Source organism: Ptychodera flava, chromosome 9, assembly GCF_041260155.1.
Source record: "Ptychodera flava strain L36383 chromosome 9, AS_Pfla_20210202, whole genome shotgun sequence".
NCBI lineage: Eukaryota > Metazoa > Hemichordata > Enteropneusta > Ptychoderidae > Ptychodera > Ptychodera flava.
In genome coordinates, this window is record NC_091936.1 from 9,070,967 (window position 1) to 9,097,195 (window position 26,229).

General features: G+C 34.8%; 1 protein-coding gene across 2 annotated transcripts in view; it reads right to left on the minus strand.

Moving 5' to 3' along the window:
• Positions 1-2,161: 2,161 nt before the first annotated feature.
• LOC139139956 (thrombospondin type-1 domain-containing protein 7A-like) overlaps positions 2,162-26,229 on the minus strand; it is a 57,230-nt gene continuing 33,162 nt past the window's right edge. The window contains exons 8-24 of one of the 2 annotated variants that reach the window (XM_070708923.1): positions 25,286-25,453; positions 24,330-24,499; positions 23,834-23,986; positions 23,067-23,276; positions 22,415-22,542; positions 21,314-21,467; positions 19,971-20,207; positions 18,371-18,627; positions 17,273-17,441; positions 16,578-16,693; positions 15,722-15,861; positions 13,850-13,950; positions 9,644-9,778; positions 9,136-9,261; positions 8,162-8,266; positions 4,116-4,203; positions 2,162-3,556 (exon numbers count right to left, since the gene is read on the minus strand). In XM_070708923.1, the coding sequence (XP_070565024.1) occupies positions 3,412-3,556; positions 4,116-4,203; positions 8,162-8,266; positions 9,136-9,261; positions 9,644-9,778; positions 13,850-13,950; positions 15,722-15,861; positions 16,578-16,693; positions 17,273-17,441; positions 18,371-18,627; positions 19,971-20,207; positions 21,314-21,467; positions 22,415-22,542; positions 23,067-23,276; positions 23,834-23,986; positions 24,330-24,360 (2,295 nt within the window). In that variant the 5' untranslated portion in view covers positions 24,361-24,499; positions 25,286-25,453 and the 3' untranslated portion in view covers positions 2,162-3,411. Of the gene's footprint in view, positions 3,557-4,115; positions 4,204-8,161; positions 8,267-9,135; positions 9,262-9,643; positions 9,779-13,849; positions 13,951-15,721; positions 15,862-16,577; positions 16,694-17,272; positions 17,442-18,370; positions 18,628-19,970; positions 20,208-21,313; positions 21,468-22,414; positions 22,543-23,066; positions 23,277-23,833; positions 23,987-24,329; positions 24,500-25,285; positions 25,454-26,229 lie in introns of those variants that run through there. The other variant, XR_011553917.1, reaches the window with a different exon arrangement.

Sequence of the window (26,229 nt, forward strand, 5' to 3'; positions counted from 1 at the left end):
CATCTCAGGCGAACAAGTGATCTTGATTTTTAGCTATTGTAGACTGTGGTACAAAAGCTATTCGGGAGGGTAACGCGTGCGTGCCTAATTGGAGTTTGTATACTATATATACTACACAAGAACTTGATTTATTTATTTATTTATTCATTTATTTATTTATTTATTTATTTATTCGTCACATTTCTTGTAAAGTTCCATTGTCTTTACTACATACTTGTTGATGTAATTCTTTATCCTATGGAACAAATAAAATATAAATCTTGATTTACAAAAATACACAAGCTTAGAACAGGAAAAAAAAGGTAAGAATCGTAACCATATTTTACATGCTCGTAAATAGCTTATGTGAAGCTAATGTAAATCTGGCTCCCAAAGAACAATAACATAGTCTTAAATACAAATGAAAAAGTAAAGTGGGCAAAACTTACACGAGGAAATCACGATTTATCGATAATGAAAGATTTTAGGGCATGACTGCCTGCGTGCCGATGGTTTCCATATATTATATATATATATATATTATTATATTATATTATATTATATTCATTGAATCCTAAATTCTACATCTGTCATAGTAATATTCTACAGTTCGAGCTGCACAGTATGGGACATTTTAGAGACTTATAATTCAACTTATATAGTCCACACATATGCCTGAAGTATTTCAACACTAGTGTCTTTGCAAGCTGTATTAAATTCAACGCCACTCTTTACGGGGTACTGTTCTCGTCTTACTGATCATGAAAGGATCCCTGAGACGAGCACATATTAAATATTTGGTTTACTTTATACATAGCTGGACATCTTTCACTGCAGGCCTGCAGACAAATATTACTGAATAGTTTGTTTTGCTGCAATACAGTCACCGTATTGTCTAGCAAGTTATACAACAAACACGTCACCAGGTCTCAACATCCTCAGGCATAAACATTTCCGTGGAAAATAAAATGTTTAAGTGACGTACATCTAGCATCTGTTTGTGTCATTTTATTTTTCATTTTTTCATTCACAGTTTTCATACAATTGCACAACATATGCTTAGGTTAAGGTAGGGCATCAAAAATACATTAAAAATACTCCATGCCATAAACTTAAATTCAGGCAATTTAATTTCAATCTGTGTGAAATATTGTATACATATTTTTTCTGATGAGAGCATCAATGTGTCAGAATAATATTGTTCATAAATATTGCTTGAAACTCTCATGATTAGAAATGCAAGCATTCCACCTGCACGGTTGACTTCCATCAAATATGACCAACAATGGTCCATCAAAATGGGCTCTCATATATACCCTTTTGGATCTCGACCTGAACAAACAAGCCAAAAGTTCCTTTCTTCACCAAAACGGATCTTAACAAAAGAAATGTCCACTGTATGTGAAAAAGAGGATTATTTCTGTAACGATTTTTATCACTCATTTCATTTTGGTACAGTAATGCAGGCTGAAAATAGCTTCTATAGAACAGTTCCCAAGGAACTCCAGATTAAAACTCTGTAGGGAACGATACCATTCTTCTATGAGCTGTGCCGGCTGCATGTGACAGCTTACCATTGGAAAACAGGGATTTTGAAGTCAGTATCACACGTCTTTACAGCACAGTCAAAGGAATGCAACAAGAGTCATAGCAGGGTTGCTGTCGACAAGAAATGCATGTCTCCATCATGAAGCTTTGCCAATCACAGAAATTTATCACTCAACAAAGAATGATGTGAGGTCTCGTTATCTGATACCCAATGAAATAATCCAGTCTGAAGTTTATAAAAAAATCTTTATTAATACCATCAGGGGTCTGGCAACCCTGCAAGTCAGTGACATTAAATTGTGTGATATGTATTTGGAAAATTAAATGTCTGGGGCTGCTCAGTATTGACTGTAATGGCTGTCGGATGTTGTATAAATAATCAGAAATGTGAAACTTCACAGGAAAGAGCTATGCTTGAAAATTACATCTTCCTAGACATGTCTGAAAAACACAACTATTATCTTTGACTGTTAAATATTGTCAAGTATATGTGAGTGTGGCGTACTGAAGGATGTTATTTATTTTGTAACCCTTCAAGGAATTTTTACCGATAAAGTTCATTACAGAATATGGAACGAAATCATTGTAGAGGGGCAGTATTTGAAAATATCACGGCACAAATTTTAAACAGATGTAAATGTTAAAGCCGTGTTTTATTAGTAGCAGAACTACAGTATGTGATTGACCTTAAGTACATATGGATGAATCAATGATGTGAAACCTATTCATCTGTGTTTTGAACTTTGCAACAGGAATAGTAATGGAGAGTGGAACCAATGAAGAGATAGAAAACACTTTACTTTGTTGGTGTGTAAATGATGTACGTTGGAAGTTTTAATCATGAAAAAAATATGAAAATAGACTTGTTAATGACATATCAAGTGATGTGAAAAGATGATTTACATAAATTCTCTTCAGGATTTGAGACGTTACTGGTGAGTACTGAGTAAAAAAACAAAGTTGTTATGGTACATATCCTGTTTAAAATTCATGAGATTTGATGGAAACTCAAAGCACTTCTACCAGATACAGCACTATCAAAAGAACACAATTTGCATTTGTGATAAAAACAGACAGCACGCTCATGTCGACAAAAAACATATTTTATATTGCATTTCATTAAATATCTTCCTTTACTACAAAGCCTCTCATGGAACAGGAACTTGTTTTTGATTATCGCAAGATTAACAGTCAGAGATATCCGTAAGCTTTTGGTTTGAAAATTGCAAGATTATTTCACTAGGAATATTTGGTCATCTGGGATTGAATCAAACTCACTTTCTATGTAAATATATAGGAAACATGATCACTCTTTAATATGAAAATTGGTTCATATATCAGATTACACACGACGTCATAGATACAGTAAAGATCTAGCTTATGGTTACAATCAGAGCGCATTGCTGACTGTCAGATATTTACCCCTTTTCTATATGTACATGCATATAACAAAACAGATACAAAACCAATGTCTGTAAATATGCTTCCTCACACACTCTAACATCTAAATATGATCTGCACACATAGGGTACTTGTTGTCGTGATTTCTTTTAAAGCTATACATAGTTTTAAAAACTAAAACTGTTGGATACATATTCATACAGGTTTTACAAGAAGACAGTGAAATATTTGTCTTCATGGTTCAAGACAAGTCGATAAACTACTCCTGATAAAAACTTATCAATATTCATGTTACAAGTTATAAGTAACCATGGAAATGCATACATATTGGCTAGCATGGGTTTTTTCTTCATAAATAAAAGTTGACATAACGATACAACACTGATGCATATCCAGTATGCTTTCAAAACATTTCTGACAAGAAAATGGCAGAATTCATGAAACTTATACAATACAAAAGACAGTACAAAACTTTTCTATAAATCAACATTTTGTTGGTTTTGTGCCCTTTCCTATGTTGGACAATTTTTCATTAACATTGTTATAATTATTCATATCAAAGTTGTTGTGTTTGAATTCTACAGTCTTGGCAGTGGCTTTGACCTCTCCATGGTTGGAACGTTTGCGTCTGCAAAGAAAAAATAAACAGACTTTCAGGACTTTATCAGACATGGTTTATGCTCATAAACAGCAAATACTTCTTACAATAGTCTCAAAGAGTGCATACATTAAAAGGTACTCAAAGTTCAAGGACTTTAGAGGACATTTTAGGGTTCAAAACACCATTTTTCAGAATCATTCGTTCAACATATCATCGTCATGTATAATTTTACATAAAACTACAATACTGTTATTTTCCAAAATTAAAGGTAACATTAATTTTTCAGGACTTTCTAGGACATCTTTTCATTTTACAACAACTTTTCATGAACTTTCCAGTAGACTTTAAAGTCCAAGGATTTCAAAGGAGTGTAGACACCCTCTTTAATCATACTTTGGGGAATACAGTCTGTTTTTTGGCTGCTTTCTACGTCATGGCATCACAGAAGTTGCCATGATCTTTTGTATAATGTTGATCATGCATAGTATTGATGTCAAATACAACTTAAGGCATACCGGTATAGTATATGCTGAGGTTTGTGATTTGTCAGGGTGTAGTATATGCTGTAGTGTATCAAATATCTCACCGCATCATCAGTATCACAGCTACTATGACGACCAGCACTAAGGCTAGTAATCCTCCAATTGCTATGGCAACATACTTCCACAAGTCTCCTGGAAATGAAATAGAATCAACCACTGGTAAATACTACTGTTCTTGGCTGGCTGTAAACTGATGTTAATACTTGTGACTTCATGGATCAAATGTTGTGTTATATGATGTTTTTTCTGCATTATGATTTCAATGGATAGTAATAGAGGTATCTCAAACATAATACACACTTTGAACAAACCTGACCATCTCAACTCCAGATATTCACTGTAATTTATGATATACTCTCCATGAATTTTAGTACAAGCGACCTAGCGGCAGATATAGCTCCACTGTTTTTATGTAGAGAATAACTATTTTTGACACATGTTGATGAAGAAGGTGGAAATCTGATAGCTCAATGCAGTAACCAGAAAAAAGTGACTAAAATAGCTGCAAAAATACACAATCGAAGATTTCATCATACTTTGAATATATCACATCGGATCATCCCTAAGAACATGTCAACCAAAGCTATCTGAGTAGTTTGTGGAGAATAAAATTTCTGTCTAAAAAATGGCAACAATTGCCCCAAAAAACGAAATTTGCAGATTTCATCATAATTTCAAAAGATCAAATTTAGTTCATCTATAGAAACCTGTATACCAAATTTCAAAGCTGTTAGACAAGTACTTTTTGAGAAATACATTTTTTAACCAAAAATGGAAAAAATTGACCCAAAACTTCAAAATTGTAGATTTCATCATAATTTCAATAAATATTATTTAGTTCATCTATAGAAAGCTATATATCAAATTTCAAAGCTATCAGATGAGTAGTTTTGGAGAAACACATTTTTTGACCAAATATGGCAAAAATTTCCCCAAAAATACAAAATTACAGATTTCATCAGAAATTCAATATATATTACTTAGTTCATCTATAAAAACCTGTATACCAAATTTCAAAACTATCAGACCAGTACTTTTAGAGAAACACATTTTTTGACCAAAAATGGCAAAAATTGCCCCAAAAATACAAAATTACAGATTTCATCAGAAATTCAATATATATTACTAAGTCATCTATGGAAACCTGTATACCAAATTTCAAACTATCAGACCAGTACTTTAGAGAAATACATTTTTTGACCGAAAATGGCAAAAATTGCCTTAAAAATGCAAATTTGCATATTTCTGCACAATTTGAACAAATCTGAAATAGATCATCCCTAGAGACATATGTACCAAATATCAAAGCTATCTGACTGGTAGTTTTGAAGAAGATTTTTAAAGATTTTTTTACCAAAAATGACAAAAATTGCCTTAAAAATACAAATATGCAAATTTCACCACGATTTGAACAAATCTGACTGAAGTCACCCTAAGTAAACTGCATACCAAATTTCAAAGCAATCGGACAAGCGGTTTCAGAGAAGATTTTTTTACCAAAAACACCAAAAAATGCCCCAAAAATACAAATATGCAAATTTCACCACGATTTGAACAAACTTAAGTGAGGTCACCCCAAGTGAGCTGCATATAAAATTTCAAAGCAATTGGACTTGCGGTTTCAGAGGAGAAGGCAATTGTTGACAGACGACGACGACGACGGAAATCAACCTATTTGATAAGCTCCGCGTCGCTGACAGCGGAGCTAAAAGTAGTGACAATGTCACCGTTCGCTCCCATACAGTTATCAAAAAAAAGCGACCTAGCGGCCGATATAGCTCCGCTGTGTTTATGTAGAGAATAACTATTTTTGACACATGTTGATGAAGAAGGTGGAAATCTTTGATAGCTCAATGCAGTGGCCAGAAAAAAGTGGCTAAAATAGCTGCAAAAATACAAAATTGAAGATTTCATCATACTTTGAATATATCACATCCGATCATCCCTAAGAACATGTCAACCAAAGCTATCTGATGAGTAGTTTTTTGGAGAATAAAATTTTCTGACCAAAAATGGCAACAATTGCCCCCAAAAATAAAATTGCAGATTTCATCATAATTTCAAAATATCACACTTAGTTATACCAAATTTCAAAGCTGTTAGACCAGTACTTTTGAGAAACGCATTTTTTGACCAAAAATGGGAAAAATTGCCCCAAAAATTCAAAATTGCAGATGTCATCATTATTTCAATAAATATCATTAAGTTCATCTATGGAAACCTGTATACCAAATTTCAAAGCTATCAGATAAGTAGTTTTGGAAATACACATTTTTTGACCAAAATGGCAAAAATTGCCCCAAAAATACAAAATTACAGATTTCATCAGAAATTCAATATATATTAAAGCTTATCTGTAGAAACCTGTATACCAAATTTCAAAGCTATCAGACCAGTACTTTTTGAGAAACACATTTTTTGACCAAATATGGCAAAAATTGCCCCAAAATTACAAAATTGCAGATTTCATCATTATTTCCATAAATATCATTTAGTTCATCTGTAGAAACCTCTATACCAAATTTCAAAGCTATCAGATGAGTAGTTTTGGAAATACACATTTTTGACCAAAAATGGCAAAAATTGCCCCAAAAATACAAAATTACAGATTTCATCAGAAATTCAATATATATTACTTAGTTCATCTATAGAAACCTGTATACCAAATTTCAAAACTATCAGACCAGTACTTTTTGAGAAATACATTTTTGACCAAAAATGGCAAAAATTGCCTTAAAAATGCAAATTTGCATATTTCTGCACAATTGAACAAATCTGAAATAGATCATCCCTAGGGACATATGTACCAAATATAAAAGCTATCTGACCAGTAGTTTTGAAGAAGAAGATTTTAAAGATTTTTTTACCAAAAATGACAAAAATTGCCTTAAAAATACAAATATGCAAATTTCACCACCATTTGAACAAATCTGATTTAAGTCACCCTAAGCAAACTGCATATCAAATTTCAAAGCATCGAACAAGCGGTTTCAGAGAAGAAGATTTTTTTTACCAAAAACACAAAAAAATGCCCCAAAAATACAAATATGCAAATATCACCATGATTTGAACAAACTGAAGTAAGGTCACCCCAAGTGAACTGCATATAAAATTTCAAAGCAATTGGACTTGTGGTTTCAGAGGAGAAGGCAATTGTTGACGGACGACGGACGCCGGACGCCGGACGACGACGGATAATCAACCTATTTGATAAGCTCCGCGTCGCTGACAGCGGAGCTAAAAACATATTTCCTGTGCTACTCACAAATGAAACGTAAATCTTAAACTTGTCAACACTGCTTGTATATTCTTCTCGACAACTGAATTTAAGTTGAGAGTAGATTTCACTGTCAAGAATAACATTCCATATTGCACATTATATAGTAAGTTTGCAAGGGCTAATACTTCGTAATCAACAAATTTTATGTTGCAAAGAAACTGTACTTATGTTCTTGAATTGAAATCGCAAAAATATTATCAAAAATTACAGCTATTTTCCCTGTAAAGACTCCTCTAAACGGAAATTACAAAGATATTATTTGAAAAATAAAGATATTTTCCCTGTTGAGATTCCTTTAAGCAGTACAAAACTACCAAACATGTAAACAGTGCACAATGATGAGCTGTTTTTCAATCTTGTTTAGTATGATAGTCTTCACTGTTTGAACAATAGGGGGTTCTGTATCCACTCATGTTATTTTGTGCTCTGTATTTCAGTTTCACTGAAAATGTTTCACTGACAATAATGACAGATTTTGATGTCACCTGGGACGAGAATGCCAGATACTATGACCCTCAATAGCCTTGATAATACCATTTTATGATAAACAGCTAATAACAATGTGGAGACACCATGCAGACACCCAGCAATCTCAAATGATTTTAATGAATTTGATTTGATATTTCAGATTTATAAACATTACAAGGAAGTTAACTTTACAATTCTCAAAATAAATCTCCAAACATCTGGAGCAATCAGTGCCATTATCTAACGGTAGCATTACTGTCAACTTCTTTTCAATACAACGATGAATGTTGGTTATTTTTTTAATTTCACAAGTAGAAGGCATTATGAAACACATTTACTGACCGTTTTTATTGACTTGCATTTTGGAAGAATCCTTATCAAGGAGAGACTCAACCACGTCTGTTGTTACATCTTCATCTTGGTTTATTTTAAGACATGGTCCGATCCCTATAAAGCAATGATAAAACACATGTCAGGAAACTTTATTCATACATCAAGTACGGTAATTGCTACCACAATAACATATTATGCTATCATGTTTTATGTGTAGACCTTAGATACATGTACAACTGTACTGGTACAGTGGAACACTCCAAGATCTGAAATTGCTGATTTTCATTTTCCCAGAAATGTCTACTGACTCAGTGCAGTTTTGGATAATTTGTCAATATTTGCAATAGTCAAATTTAAATAGTATGTGTAAAAAGATTTTGCTTTCGTCTGTATCACAAAGATTTGATCAGCACTCTATCTAGTACATTTTTCACAACTTCATCAAAGTATCTGTTAGCTAAAAAGCAACATTTGTTGAAAACAAAAAAAATATGAAAAACAGATTTGATGAGCTCAGAGTAATATGAATTTTTCTTTCTAATTGAGCATTGTATGCTTACTGGGAAATCAGTGAAGTATTAACTATGCATACATTACCTCAAAATAAGATCTTAAATAGTAAAAATTTTTTGGAAAGGTCCTTTTTTATGACTATGACAAAATCAGTGTTTCCTCAACAAATCAAAATAGTATTATGATATAAATCAATATCAAGACTCAAAAGAATTTTACATGAATTCATCTTGTTGTCCAGCATACTCCTGTATTCAGTTAGCACAAGTGATGCAATCTACCTACATGCACGTACAGATGTGCGTGATTCAACTAAACCATGGCTGTAGGTTTTGTTGACTTCAGTAATCAAATTGACTTCACGTACATGAAAACACTATAATTGCAAAAGACAAGGTGCCGTCTGAGAATAGTCTGAAGACACTGAACACAAAATGAAAGAATTCGCGGCTCAAACAATCTCTAATTACCATTGTATAGCACATATCCATCTTCACAAACACACTTGTCAGTAGTTGTATCACAGTGACTATGCTCAAACACACAGTGATGATCAGACTTGCAGCCAGAGTTCGGAAAACATTGCCCACCATTGCCTGGAAACAGACATGGAAATACTGTCAACACTATAATCTGTGTATCCAACACACAAATTTGTCTTGTAATGCAATGTGAAGAAGTGAACTAGATTTGTTTGTAGCAGTGCACTTCTTAAGTGAGTCAATTACCTGACGCCTACGGTATAAATTCTCTATGGCATCTTGTTGTCAAAAGACAACGCCCACCAGTTCTTCCAATATAATTCTACAAAACTTTTGAAGACACAAATAAATACACCAACATCTTTCAATAGTTTTGTTTTACAATAAAAAACAAGGAAATTCAGAAATATCTGTAGTTGTTATTGTTTTTAATGTGTTGTTTTACCTGAATAAAAAAAATCATTCATTCTTTCACGCATCTATTAAAAATACATACTCATCATTCCATCTTGACACTGACACTGTCCATCGCGGCATTCAGAGAATGGATCTACACATGGCGGATGACATTCTGAATTTGATGCTGGTTTGAGTTCATTGACACAACCACCGATGACATTGACATTCAAACCTGGAGAGACAGAGAAACAAGAACATTCTTAATCTTGGAAGATTTAATTTCAACCCATCAAAATGAATGATTTGACTGGTATAACCATGAAAAAGACGAAAGGATCAAATCTAATATTGTTGACTTGCTGATTTGGCCATCTTAGAAAACACACAATAAAGCATGTGATAAAGCTATTAGAGTCAGGGATTAGATTTATGATCAAGTTTAAAATGCCAGAGTATATCTGACATCAAAGGAAGCCTTTGAAAAACATGATGATGTCACAGATGCTGAGAGATGCTGACAAAAGATAGCTGTCAGATAAAAAAATGTAATACATGGTGTAGTTTGAGTTATGAGGGCGTTGACTTTGATGAAAACAGTTTTCCTTTGAAAAGGGTCAAAATACTCTGTCATGGAATCTTGATTCAAATCAGGAGATTACGTTTTCAAAAGGAGAGAGGACTGGGAAAAATCTTGGAACTGAGTTTATTTTATCCTATATTAAAAGATGCTACTCCATATTCAATTGACATTACACATGATGCATGTGATTGAGGACCAATATTATAGTGTTGAGTAAATTAAGAAATATATACAATGCTTGTTTATAACTGAAGTTGATATCTTGTTGATAACTATGGCTATGAACTTGAAAAGTCACAGGTTTATGAGGCTTATAATAATGATGACAGTGACGAATACAAGAATTAATACTGCAAAAGTTATGCACAAAAAGTTATTCAATCTTTGAGTAAAACATCATTAACTTTCAGTAATTGTGTGGCTTTGGCTTGAAAGTTAAAATATAATCCCTATAGTCTATGTTTCTCGGCTTAAGAGTTCAGTGGTTATTGGCCATTTCATAATTGCCAACACTCAAGCTAACTACAAGTAAATATGTGAGTTCATCTTAAAACGTTAAAGGACAAAATCGGACGTTTTCATAAATTTTGTTTGACGCAAGATACTACTTATATTGTTTGACATGTTGAAAGATACTGAATGAATGGGTGACCATGCATATATTCGACCCTGATTTTAGACAAATTGAATGAAAAGAATTAATGGTCATGACCATTAATTCATTTTCACCATGGTTTCATGTATCGTGTCCAAAACCGAGGTCGAATATATGCATAGTCACCCATTCATTCAGTATCTTTCAACATGTCAAACATTATAAGTAGTAGCTCGTATCAAACAAAATTTATGAAAAATGGCTGGCTTTGTCCCTTTCAAGCTTTAAACATTGCTGAGATATATGCATTCCGAAGGAGAGGTCAAAGTACCATCACTGTTGTATGGAAAGAGAAGCTATGCTTGTTGAAATAAAGGCACAACGCCTGTGACTTCAATCTGCACTGTGAGCAAATTGTAATGTACTCCCGCGTATTACTTTTTCAACAAACTTGTGGCAACCGCATGAATGTGTAATAAACAAGCACTGACATATTTAGGTCAAAGATCAATTTTGTTCTCACATCTCTGCAGAGCTATCAATAGTGGTGAAAAATCTCCTCTTTCATTGCAAAATAATGTTAATGTTGTTCAATGCATCTTCAACAGTACTTCTAACAGAGTTTGCCCTGAGGTGAATCTAAATGCAATCTCAGATGACACTGCGGATGTTACACGGCATTGGATGACTTCTGAAAAGCTGATTACATTCAGCAATCTGTCATGCAGTGCTGTTAACAGCTTTCTGACCTTGCCTTGTCAAGCAGTCTAAATCCATTTACAGATTCTGGAGTAAGATTTCACGTCAGTCAAGGTCAAAAATAACATACACTGAACATAGCTGTTGTAAAGGTCTTATTCAATGTACATGAAAGTATGTAATTCCTGAATATCTATGAATGATTGCCAGTTATAAATTTAATTATAGATCCTGCTATCAAAAATCATCCTTGATTAATGGCTGATCATCTGTGATGTGCAACAGTCATGCCCTTTTGTATGGTTTTAGTAACCTTGCGCAATTGATATACGAAAAGCATTTCATCCTAATCAAACAGCAGTCCATATGATAAACTACACTTGTTATCTCATTACAACCTGATATCAGACTGATATTTGATGTGTGAAGGTTAGCAAAGGAAGGGAAACTAGCATCTAAGCAGTAATATGATTTACGACGAGTATGGTAGCTGCCTGTTTTACATAGAGTTGATTATTTTGATACTAAATCTGATTACTTTGTACATTTTATATCAATACCTTGATATGATGGCACCACTGTTGCCATGGTAACACATCAATACATGGAAAAGGTGTTGATTTCGTATTAAGAATACAACAGCAAGATGGTAAAAATACAACTGAATTACATTAATTCCTATTTATTCCCATGCTACATGTGAGAGAGGCAACAAAGGACTAAATCTCACAACACACAGCGAGCAGCCTGTTTTCCTTCATAATCTATGGTGCTCATGCATTGTATAATAAAGAATTATTTCCATTAGTCATCGGGGAAACCTCTGAGTAACACTTATCAGCTCACATTCCTTTCTTATTGTCAAACATCCTATGAACTCATCAGTACTAGTGTTTCCTCTTAAACTTTACATACTGACAAACAACTTCCTATCAAGGGGTTCCTAATACAAATGATACATGTATACGTCATGAACATTTTATGCACACACACGTATGTATGAAACTTTTATTACGATAAATAGAAATTTAGTAAAATGGTTCGTTAGAATTAGATGAACTTTATTAGAATTCGGTGAGTTCAACCATGTATAAAATTTGGCTGAGATGAAGAGTGCTGTTGACTTATATTACCTACATTACTTGGAAAATAATGAAAAAGTTTGCGGCAGAAATGAGAATTTCACGATAGTATAGTAGCATTCTGGCTGATCGTTACCATCAGAAGAGTGACTGATGGGTTTCTGACAACTCAGCTACAATGTAACTGGTGTGATTTCGACATGATGTGTCAGACAAGGCAACATTTCTATCTGTTTTGTGTATTGTGTTCTTGATATGGTGAACATCATCTTTGATGTCGTTATATGCGCTGTACAACAAATGTTGGTTTTCTACCTGCTTGAACTATAAGGGGCCGTGGATAATTAAAACATGCCCATGGCAAACATAACTTCCGTGTTTAGGGAGGGAGGGGGTTTGGCTGTATTTCGATTACTGTGTCCAAAAATCGCACTACATGTTTTCATATCAACATCTTGCTCTATGTTTTACTGTATCGCAAAATATCGTGCTATACTGTTTGGTGAGTACCAGGCCAGTGCGCCACGGTCCTGCACTACACCATTCTCTTGACATACATGTACATGTGGTTCAGTCATAGTGTAAAACAACGAAACAATTTTGGATACATTGCGTTGTTGTCGCGATGGTGCTGAACAAAGATTGATTTTAAGGGGGGTATGCCAGTGGTGGTGGGAGCGTATGTGTGATGTGTGATTTAGTCGAGTATTTCTGTCTGTTGCTTCTCACTAGGTGACTGGATGCTGTATGTTGTGGGTTTGAACCCGACTGAAAACACCGTATATTCATACCCACTATCTGTAATATGAATATGGCTGCAGTGGGTAGTGGGATAGTGGTTGGATTTTTGTAACTCCAACCTTTTGTTTGGGGTGAGGCCAAATGCACTTAGTTTCTTTTACCGTGCACATGCTTTAATTATCCACGGCTCCTAAGACTCATTTAATTTGTTACATTAGATTGACTTTTAATCATGCATTTTTGCAGGCATTGTTCCAGCAATGCTTCGTAATGCTCTGAGACATCAGTGGGTGAAGATAGTTTTGATTGACACATTTTTATGGAGAAAAACAGAATTTAAAGATTAACTCTGAGGTTTGACGTGTATCTGCATTGAATTGCAACATTAATTAGTATTTACTTTTACAAGGGCACATATGGTGGGAATCTGCTTAGAAGAAGGGCTGTGAACAGTGCTTTGAAAGACGGTGTTCAGAAAATATTTACTTTACAGTGTAGAATTCTCTATTATGAACATGACATTGAACTTACTGTGTATTTGGCAAAGATTGGTCACTGCACAGATGTATGATTTAATGTATGCAAATGAACTGCTATGATACTTACGTTCTATCTGACACCACACATCCCTTGTTCCATCATGGTTATTCCAATCTCCTACCTGCCATTCAAATCTAGCACACACAGCTTCCGGCGCAGGGCAGGGCCTAGTGGGTGGTAAAAACATTGACATTTTCAAATGTACTGGTATGCACGATTCCAATATACATGGATATATATCAAAATTAAAGTTTTTCTCATCCATGTGTGTTCATAAAATACCCATGATCTATACTTGTTTAATAACACACATACATCATGGTATCCTATGCATACACGTCCCCGTAAAACTGTAATAGTGAAAATCACAAACATTCAGTAAAATGGTTGGTTTGTATATAGATGAACTTTATTAGAATTTGATGCGGTTACACAATGTGTACATTTGGTTTCAGTACATTTTCCTGAAATACAAAGTATTATTTTGAAGTATACTTTGTGTGTATGTGTACATATATATATATATATATATATACACACATACATACACACACATACTCAACTGTAAACTACAGTTCTGCAGATAGTCTACAGTTTTTTGCTTTTGCGTCTGTATGAATTTAATGAGTGTTGTGTGAACAATACCAACTCAATAAACAAAAACATGATTGTAAATGCATTTATCATATGTGTATATATATGCAATTATATATACATATATGATATGATATATCATATGATGCATGTATATCATTATTTTGATATATACCGGTATATGTTCACACACATATACACACATACACACATGCATTGTTGACAAATTGAAATAGGCATTTTGATTTTTAAAATAAGACACTGTGTAAAGTACAACAAAGAACACACCAGTGAAAGAATACAATATATCAAAAGTTTCATGACACTGAGAAAGTACACACGATAACTCAATACTGAGTAAGCAATTAGGGAGACATATTCATGATAAATGTAAGTAGTGATGGCCTAGAGACATATCTGAGAAGGAAACACATTTTAAATACAGTGAAGTCTACGTAGCAATGTCAGTCTTCTTACAAGATACAGAGACAGAACCTGTGGCTATTTCAGTATCAATCTTTGCAGCTACCCTTTGCGTGTAAATCATCACGTCAACAATTCAGACCTTTTCTCAAGATGATGACCTTGTAACCTCACAATGGAGCTTTGAAACTCACACAGAGTAAGATTAGAAATGTACTTTTGATTGAAAGGGACAGTTAATTCACTGTTCATAGTAGTTGTTTTGTTTGATAAAAATATTGTCAGGGATACTCACAGGCATTAATAGCTGTGCTTGCTACATGTACGGTAGAGAGAGCAGTGAAGTGAACTATAGCTTTCCCTTGGGCAGGGAATGAATTTACGCGTGCTTCAGCTCCTGCATGTGTTCATATGGCAGCTCCCAGACCCTGGCTTTGAGCTTTGAGCAACATACTGTGAGCTAGGCCAGTGATCCATGACACAAGTCATGACGGTGGGTGTATATATTTTGTCCAACAATAAATATATTGATGCATTTTAATTTATTTTCTGATACTAAAGTGATCTTGCTAGCTTTACAACTTTATCGATTGCAAATCTTGATCAAAGTAAAAAATATTGAGGGTGTTGGCTGTGACATTTGATGACATACACACAATCACTGGCAATCATGCACTTCATCTTTACATATTATGAACAGCACCTAAACCAAGGCAATTTCTAACATGCAGTGGACTGGGTACTTTTTTGGGTTTACTCCAAAACTTCTTATAAGGTTATTTTTCCAAATAAATAACATCCAACTTTGAATGGGATAACCGTTATACAATGCTGAAAATGTGTGAATTAGACGGTATATTTCAAGTCCACAATACTTTATTTCAGCGTATAAACCACTCAACGTTGCTGCAGTCAACTTACTTGACTTCCAGAAGGCTTTCAGGACATGGCTTGCCACCTTCTGATTGTCTCTGAGTTATGTAACGACTTCTTACTTTCCAACCATTCTCATCAGAGTCACAAGTTATAAAACACGGACTATAGTCACTCCATTCTGAAACCTAGAAGGAAGAAATCATCGTAAAAATCAACGGATCATTCACAAATAAAACAGTAAAATGTTGGAGCTTGTTTTCTGAAGTGATAACACAAACAGAGAAGTTTCACATGTCAGTATACAAGGTGATGTCTACAGTTTGCATCACACAAATGTGAATATTGACAAAAATATTAACAGCTTTCTTAAAAAAAAATGCAGTTGAAATATTCTCAGCACTGATGCTTATGAACAAAACATCAACTATATAAAACATATGCTGCAGTACAAAGAGGCAAAAGAAACTAATATTGGAAATCCAACACACTGTATTACACATTTCTTCCCTGAGAATTCCTAGTTTTCACCTGTGAGGGCAGTATAACAGTTACACAATTTGTATTTAAGACAAACTTTACAGATTGATACAGAACGTCAAATAAAATAAACCTACTACTATTTTCACAAAGGTTTATCATACTGGCACAGCTTTCTTTGTTCTAAATCATGACTTTTTGTCAGGAATAGAGAATGACTAAAATGGTAGCACTGATGCTGATAAAAATATTGTTTGACAATTTGCTGATATGCTGCAAATGAAATGGACAAGCACTAGCTTACAGATTGACTAATCCTTAGAATGAACTGCAGTGAATCCTACTGTAGGTGTGATGGTGTGAGTCAGTGTGTCTTTACAGTATATCTATTTATTTATGTGTGTTTGTGAGTGTAGATGATTACCTGACAATCCCCTGGACACGCACTTCCACATGGTATTGTAGTCTCAAGATCAAGGTCTGTTTTGTTCAAACTTGATGTTATCTTCTGTAACTCAGTTAAATTGCCATAATGTTCACCTGCAAAGTATAGATTCACAGTATAATTTCACAGCTACATCTACTTCATTGTTATATACATCTCAAGCAGAAATTTGAAATGGACCAGTAAAAACAAAACCATGTGTACAAACTCGCACAGCAATATGTGTATTTCCATGTGCATTTGTACATGTAGCCTTGTTTGTACAACCATCATATGGGGTAGTTATATTGAGACTGTAGGACACATTGCATCCTTTTTAATCCCGAATCAAATCATTGAAACATCGGATGATGCAGATTAACATTACCTGTCTACGGATATCATTTGCAGGAATGCAGTTGTACACAAAGATGATACGTTTCTTCTTTGTAGAGATAAAACCAATTTGCTTTCACCAAGATTTCAATTACAAGACCAGAATACTGAGATTGCAGTGCTCAGATATACTGTAAATTGTGTTTCCTCATCCCAGGGGGTACTCTTCTGTCTAGTTAGGCGCATTAATACATGTACATGTATGTAGGTGAAAAATGGCGGACAAAACTAGGCAGAGTGTGGAATAATTAACTTGTATGACATCAGCACTTTGTTAATAGATGTACAATGTACAGTACCTTGTAAGATACACAGGACATCATCCACTGTGTGTCCATCACTTCTTCTGCACTCCACTGTTCTTGTTTTTTCCCCGAATCCACACCCTTTGCTGTCAATGCTGCAACGTGACCACTCACTTCTGTACCACTCATAGCTGTAGCATGGTTTTACATTGCATGGTGTTCTCTGTATACGTGTATGGAAGGAAATATCATATCTGTGTCATACAGACTGAAAATGATGTACAATGTACATACTGTAGCAATATATTCTCATGACTCAGAGGGATTTTTTTATGCGGTATCAGTCAAGATGAATTCTGTAAATGTAAAACACGCCATTGAGCAATATTGCAATTCAAAATTTTCCTAGGAAGATGTTTCTACGACTGATTTAGTCTACAACTCTTTAACTGAGGCAACTCTGTTCTATTTCTGTTTGTAGATCTCATTCCTATAATGGTAGAGATGTACTTGGCTCGTCATGTCATGTCAGTCAAACTGTTTTGAAAACAAAAGGTCAATAAACTCTAGGTCACTTAAAATTCAGGGACCTTCAAGAACTTTTTCAGGGACTTTTTTGAGAGCCAAAATACAATTTTCAGAAATCATATTTCCACTACATCATTTTAACAAATATCATAACTGATCATTTTGTGATTTTCAACAATTTTTGGTGGCTTATCAATTTTTTCAGACTATCCAAGACTCAATTTCTTTTTGCAAGGATTTTTCAAAGACTTTTTAGGAAGCTTTAAATTTTCAGGACTTTCCAGGAGTGTAAAACTCCAGGGAAAGTTAGATAAGCCTATGTCATGGATACAATATGGAATTTGATTTCTCAGTCTCACAAGAACATTGTCAATTCATGACTTATTGATGACATCAATGACAAATTCAAGTAAGCAACATGTCTCCTAACTGAAAAAATCATGGAAAACATTCATAAACTGAAGATTTTGCAAATTTGTCCTTGCCATTTTGCTGTCATAATGTGACATCCACGCATACACATTACAATACTGTATCCTGGAAGTACTAGACAGCATAGGGTTGATTACATTAGAATAAATGGTGGTCTTTGTGTGATCACATTACATTTGCAGATCTACCAACCTGTGTTAGTTCATGCTGACAGGGTCTTCCATACTGTCTAGATGGATTGTCGACAGTTCTTGATCTAGATTTATGGCCATCCATTCCACACATGTGACTGCACATGGACCAATCAGAATAGTCACTGAGAATACAGTCCTCTGAACACAGTACATCACATGTTGCTATGGACAGAGTCACGTCAAAGTCTTTGCAGTTGCTAGGTGACACAACCACTCCATCAGATCTGACACAGTTGACTGGTCTCTGTTTATATCCTGTAAAAAGTAAAAAAACAAACATTATGTGACTTTTATAACCTCTAAAAGCTTAACTTTGTACTGGATAAAAATGTGCTGTAATTTCTAAAAATAAAGAGAGACTACTGTTATTTTAGCAGAAAGAGTTATCAATTTATTATTAAAAGATGAAATGAATGATTATTATATACATGGTCCAAATACTCCAAGGAACTTGAAGTTCAAGGACTTTTTTAGCAATTTTCAAGAATTTTTTTGGTCCAAAATACCATTTCCATATATCATTTTTACAATATGCCATTGATATGCATATCTGTTTACGGCAACATTCAAGAAATGGCACTCACAATACATTGCAGTTAGTGCCACCATTATGTGCTACAGTGCTTTGTTTATGGCAGGTATGACATCATCAGTTTGTGGCAATATCAGTTATTGGATGTTGCCCATTTTACATGTTATTTTTATGATATGGCTACTGATCATCTCATTTTTTTAAACTGCTGGTGGATAACAATTTTCAACGACTTTCCAGAATTCATGCTCATTTTGGGGGACTTTTCCAGGACTTTCAAAGAGGATTTAATAAATATAAAATGGGACAAGATGCTGGTGACAATAATGATGGTCAGAAGGACAATGTGACATAATGTAAGCTGACAATGACAAACACAATGACAACTGTGACATTAATTTCATAATTTGAAATGAAAAAATTAAATCAAAATGATATGGTGAGGTTTATAAATTTAATAATGTTAAACTCACATAAGAAAATTACAAGGGAGTTAAAATTTGTAATGGCAAACTGGACAGAGAAATTTCTGAACAAGACAATGACATAGAAATTCATCAAGCCGTTGTAAATGTATTGCAGTAAAAAGATACCGGATTGTGAAAGCATTTTGCCAGTGTCCTGACAGACTAATGAAATGATTGGAATCTACAGTAAAAATTTCTGTTGATCCTTCATAATGTGACTGCAATAACATATTTTGGTATCAATTACAAGCTTACAGGCTTTAAAAACACTCCTTTTTCAAAAAACCGAAAGTTGGAAGCTAATTATTTTTTTTTTTAATTTTTTTTTTTTGGGGGGGGGGAGGTGTTAGGTACTGTTATGGGCCTGTAGTGGATGCCTGGTAACACTTTGCCCTTCTAGACTGCTACTAGGCCTGGACGCTCCCACTGTGGCGGTATGTGAGCTTTAAATCTTGGCTCACTTCACAGAATGTTGTAAATACAAATTGTTTACTGGTACATGAATGTTATATACATTTAGAGTAAAGTGTATGTAGTGACTGAACAAATGTTAGGCTATGTGAAATGTAAATCATTACAGGTACAGCCAGTGTATTTACCTTGACCACAGTCACCTGAGGTAGGTTTACAGTCAGTCCATTCTCCAAGCTCTGTCGTATAAATCAATGGAACACACGGTTCTCTGTTACACTGTACAAAGTCTACCTCCTCACCGCACTGTTTACCATCTGCAGACGGCAGACGGATGATTTCCCTGCTCCGTGTTTTGATGCCGCCAATTGGACAAGGTTCACTGCAGTCACTGAATTCTGACCATGAACTCATCACACAGTCACCTACAAGTCAACAGAAAATGATACATTTTAAGAAAAGTAGCAACATCGAAGCTAACTCACATCTAAATCTGTTTCAATGCTTCAATACCAAGCATCTGCATCGTAATGATTTTTTTTCTCATCATTCAACTTTATTCTCACAGCTTCTCAATTATGACTAATTAGCTACATGTACATAAGCAGTGTCAGTGTTGACTTGTCAATTCTATACTGATCTACAAGCCACATTAAAATACTGGACGAATTCAGATCCTTACTTTCATTTTTACAGTAATCCATCAGAATTGCTTTACTTTATTACACAATAGCTGCCCTACACAATATACTGGTGAACACAGAAGAATCAGTTTGTCACATTATGTAGCTTTTGTTTTCAATGAATACTTATATTTAATATTTAACATTTCATTTCTCTTCATTGATTCATCCACAAATGGGTTCTCATGCATTGAATATATACATGTAACGTGTAAGTATAGATTTAAGTTGTGTATTGGTAGCCATATTCTTGGTTGAATCCAAAAATATTATATGTACCTTTACACCAAAATTACAATTCCAAGCAGACACTCTCAAAAAGCATAATAACATGCAATAACATCAGTTAATCATTGAAATATGGTATAAAATTGGAGTTATATTCCTTCAATAAATATTCTCACACACTTGTATCATTTGTGTTACTTGTGATAAGTACATGCAACTATGTAAACGTTGTGGCAAAATTGTTGGTTGACGAGTATGTACAGGGACCAGATCAATAAGTGTAGCATGCTACATATGGATATTGGCAAGGCCATGGTTTGCTAGTTGTGTTTTCACATTTAATGAACATACATGTTAGGGTGCCTAAATATCTTAAAAATTTAAGCAATACATACAGGAGTTTACAGAAAGTGGCAAGTTATCGAGATTTGTTGTGGTGGTAAAAGTGGATAAAAGTCTCTAAAAAGTTTGCAATAAAGTGACTGATTTTCTCACTGGATGAGGGGCAGACCAAACAGTGAGGGGCAGAATATACCATATGTGAATGCAATTTTGAATTGATAAGATGGACACAACTTGAAACACATGTGGAGAGAAACAATGAGAGACCAAATTTTTACCTGGACATGGTAATTCACATGTTCTAGAAGTTTCAGGTTTTGGTCTGACACGCTGACATTGGTCTTCATGTGAGTGTCCTGCTGGACAGGTGACAGCTCTGGTCTGAGTCCCTACACCACAACTCACATTGTTTTGTAACACACATACACTCCACTGAAATAGAAAGTGGATAATAATTGGACTTCATACAGATATTCTTGACTGCGTAACATGATATGATAATTTCAAAAAGCACCAATAGGATATTGAAATGTATACATAATACCTGTTGATGGGAAATATTAGCTATTTTATGATTATATCATACCAGTACATTGATGGTGCAAATGCAGCGACCTGATTGGTCAAGACGCAAAAGAGCAGTGGTATATTGGCAATATACCACGACTGGCATACGCGCGAGCTCTCAGCTTGAGCAAAACTCCATTTATGACGTTCCAAGCCAGAATTTCAATATACTGATATGATATAATAGCAATAAATCACACCCAGCAATGGTATACCACTCGATTTTGACCAATTCATGACATATATGTGACAACTGTCTCTGATATTTCCATTGTACAAGTTCACTGTTTGGATCTTTGCAACAAACTGAAATCCTTACACTCAAAGGCACTGAGTACTGAAATTCAAGATTTTTCTTTTAATTTCTAAGAAATTTTTCATGTGTATTTGGGATAGGAGAAGAAAAAAGATTTCCCAGGGGTGATTGTGTGGTCAATATGGACATAATCATGCCACAATTTGCAAGAATTTTTGGAAACTGGTTGAAAATTAAAAGAAAACAGGACAACGCGATGAGAAAATCACTCTACATTTGACTATCCTACAGCCATGTACCAGGGTAAACCTGATGGTCCAGTATCTTTGTCTTGTGGTAATCAATATTTGTTCTCTATCTCAATTAGCATTTAGTGTTCCTTTGTTACCAAGACTGGTGAAACTCAAAATTCTCTGATCCAGGTTAAAAATGTGATCCAGGTCCTAGGGACTGGGAACCAAAATTTTGCTTACTCCTGAATGCCTTTGATTAGTTCAAGCATGAAAGAACGAGCCCTTCTCGGTAAAACACTGACCAACTGAAGTTAAACTCTCACCTCAGAAACCTGCCATTCAAATATTTCACAGGAGTTTTCTAAACACACACTTGTTTCTACAACAGGAGGGCAAATACGTCCTCCATTCCTGGACTGCATCAGTATAGTTCTGGATCTTTGTTTGATTCCTGAGGGAAATACAAAATATAAATTATTGTTGTTGAAGCAATTGCAAACATGTACAATCAATATCACTTATGGCGTTATCGCTGGAATTTCAACATTTTCGCTAATCTGGATGAACTGATCAACAGTTTAATCCTTCAAACTCTTGGCAGGCTTCTGCTATGATATTTCAACAAAAATTATTCTTGGTTATTCACAATATTAAAGTGAAATCACAGAGAATGATCATTGTTATACACATTACTTTACGAAAGTAAGAAATGTGTAGTACACGGTTATTGAAACTGGGAAAGGTAACCGTTGCTGTTTTACACTATTGCTTGTGAATGGATAAACAATTTAACAGTCATTCTCAAAAATATCTTTGCCACAAAAACTACCCTTTTAAACATCTCTTGCTTATTTCTTTATGATTACAGGAATTTACCAAAATAATGATAAACTTGCAACCACAAGGAAAATGTTCTTTATCAACACATCTGCTGAAAACACTTCCATGAACAGAATAAAACATGCAGAATCTCACCAGGACCACAGACATGTGAACAATTGGACCACTGGGACCACTTGGAAACTTGACAATCTTCAGGGCATTCTATGACACATGGTCTGTGTACGTCAGGCATCAGAGATACACTATCACAGTGTTCTCTGCCAACGTGATGGCCATCGTTGCGAAGACACAGAACACTTCGACGTTGTACTCCAGTACCACAGATGTCATTGACAGGTACACCTATGAAAGTGGGAGATAAAAACTTTGTCTTTCACTCCTGACTGCTGGTAAAATTACATGTCAATTGTACTTGTTGACTATGCATGTTGTTAAAGTTCCAGAATTTCTATACCAGAGGTGGTATTTTTCCGTTGTGTATTATCATAGATGTTAAAGGTGTGATGTTTCACATTTATCAGCGCATAGCAAAATCATGTTACATGTACTTGAAACTTTTCACCCCTTCCATATTGAACACTGGTCAAACCCTATTGTTTACTTCAGCTAAAACCTGCAAAGACAAAAGAGGTAAGGCAGCAATGTTGCGAAGCATTTGTCACAAAGTACGCATGTCAATAAGGATGACTTTTATGATAATATTTTGCCATTTACGTAAGTTGCAAAGGACCACACATCTGGTATAGTCGTAAATATGTGTACATATCATTTTTAGGAGGGAGAAATTAGCCTATGGGAAATACAAATCAATTACCTTGTCCCAGTGTACTTGTAAATTGTTATTATCTAATGAGATCACAAATCAACACAATAATACAAGCTATTGTTGGCAATCTCACCTGGGTTTTCATCTGCTGTGTGTAAGATACAACTCATCCATTGTCCAACATCCCACTGATATGATGGACAGGGGTCTGTATGGCAGCTGACTATCTCTTGCAGATCATCATCTGTGACATGAGGGCACTGTTGTCTCAGGTTATTGGTTGGTCCTGAAATTGATTGAATGAATCAATTTTAGATTTTGAAAGGAAAAGCAATTCATTAAACTTATTGAGGTGTTATTAGTAACAAAGTGTGGCATTGAGAATGCCCAATTACCAAGATAAGCAGAGTCTCTCAATGTTAGACAGGTATGCATGGCTCTTTGCATCGGAACAACACGGTGTAATATTTCAATCATGATAGTGAGCAGTAAAAATAGACAGCTGCACCCAGGAGCTCAATCTTCAGCATTTTAATATAATTTTCAAAACAATTCTTGTCCATACTCACCATTGATAACAATGGATTTGGGTGAAACCATTGTGGTGAAAGGGTAAAAGCCACACTGACCTGTTGTTGCGATGTGTCTGTATCTCTTCATGACACCGGGTGTGTCTCCACACGTCTGAGAGCACGGAGTGAAAACAGACCACTCGGAGAGGATGCAGTCGCCTGCACATGGCACATGACATGAACGGTATGATGGCGGTCTTGCTGCCAACAATTTTTGAGACAAACACCTGTACGGGGAAAAATGAGACAAAAATTTGTCAAAGTTTTCTCGAAGGGAATATAAATATTGACAATAAATTCAAAATGTTTGCCTTTTGAGTTTAGGATATATAATTTGCAAATAATTTGCAAATTCAAAGAAAAGTCACAACAATATGTTATGTTTTTTTTGTTTTATTATTGTTCATACCAACTACTTAATCTTGTTTGGGGCATACATTTTGCCCATTGAAGATAAAGCGATGAAAGACATTTACACTGATTAATAACTCAGGTTATCGAATAATTCCATTCAAAGATGACTATTTATGTACCATTGTCATGTATCTTACAAATATCAATATTGTGTAATTATCAAAAATTGATAGTCAATCATTCTGTTGAAAGTACACCTTTATAAAAAGACAAAGCTAAGGCTTTTCTATCAATTCAATAAAATGGAAAAGGATGGCCCTGTTGGCCAATATTGAATATAAAATCCCAACTGGCAGGGAGTGGTAGTGCACGGCATTTACTGAAGTACCTGGCAATCTAAGGATGACCTTGAATATGAGAATACATGTAGGTCTGAAACTGTCACTCACATACAAGACAAGTATATTATGTTGATGATGATCTAAATACAAACTTTAACTCGAAATTAGATTTGAACTGGGTAAAGTGATTACAAAAAGCAATTACATGTACTTGATTTTTAATGAAGCAAATAAGATCTTGTCTTCCGCTCGGAGTGATTAAAAATTATTCCCGACATATTCAATGTATTTAGCAAGTGAGAGTGGTTGATAACATACCAGGGTCATCTCTCATACCATCACTGCGTTGACAGAATACATCTCTGGTCTGATATCCACGTCCACATTCTTCAACAAGAACAGTACATTCACTCCATGAAGTCTCTTGCCAGTGATAGGTATAACACGGAGGTAAGTCCTTACACTTGCTTCTCTTGGTAATGACACCTGTAAACAAAAAGAAAAACTCACATTTATATCCTTTTGACATTGCTACTGATTTCTGATATGGATACTTGCAAAGATTAGCAACACCTTGACCGAGTGTAGGTCACAGCCAATGAGAAAGTATTGACCTGACCATTATGCAAGCTCTGACGCTGAGATATTTTCTTATCACAATAGAATTGATCAATGATACACATACACAGAAATGTGTATTTGAAAGACAACATTTTGAGAAACTGCATACTCTTGATATGATAAGTGAGACAATACCCAGCACTAGTTCTTCGAGCAGCTATGGAACTTTGAGGGTGCTGTGCAAAACAAAGTCCTGAAAGGTTCCTCATGACACAATGCATTAAACCTGGAATTCAAATGAATGATGGTACAAACAAAACTGCAGGCACAAATGCGCACAGAAATGTGTGTATTTCCATACAATTTTGTACATGTGGGTTTGTTTGTACTCCAATCACGAGATCTCTTGGGTGTTTTTAGTGTATACAACGTGTATATATAATATATATATATATATATATATATACATATAATATTTATCACATGCACAAGCCAAGTTTGTCGTCTCCGAACAAAAAATACGGGATTTATTCTCTGGTCGTTCTACGTCACGACAACCCGCGTCTATGTCATCATTTTGGTGCGTCGGACCTTTTTTTTTGTCGATCTTCGGTGTGCTCGTAAATATGTAAACAAACAACATGGCGGCCGATGTTTCTCCCACGATCAAAAGTCATGTAATGAAATCGATATTTTCACAG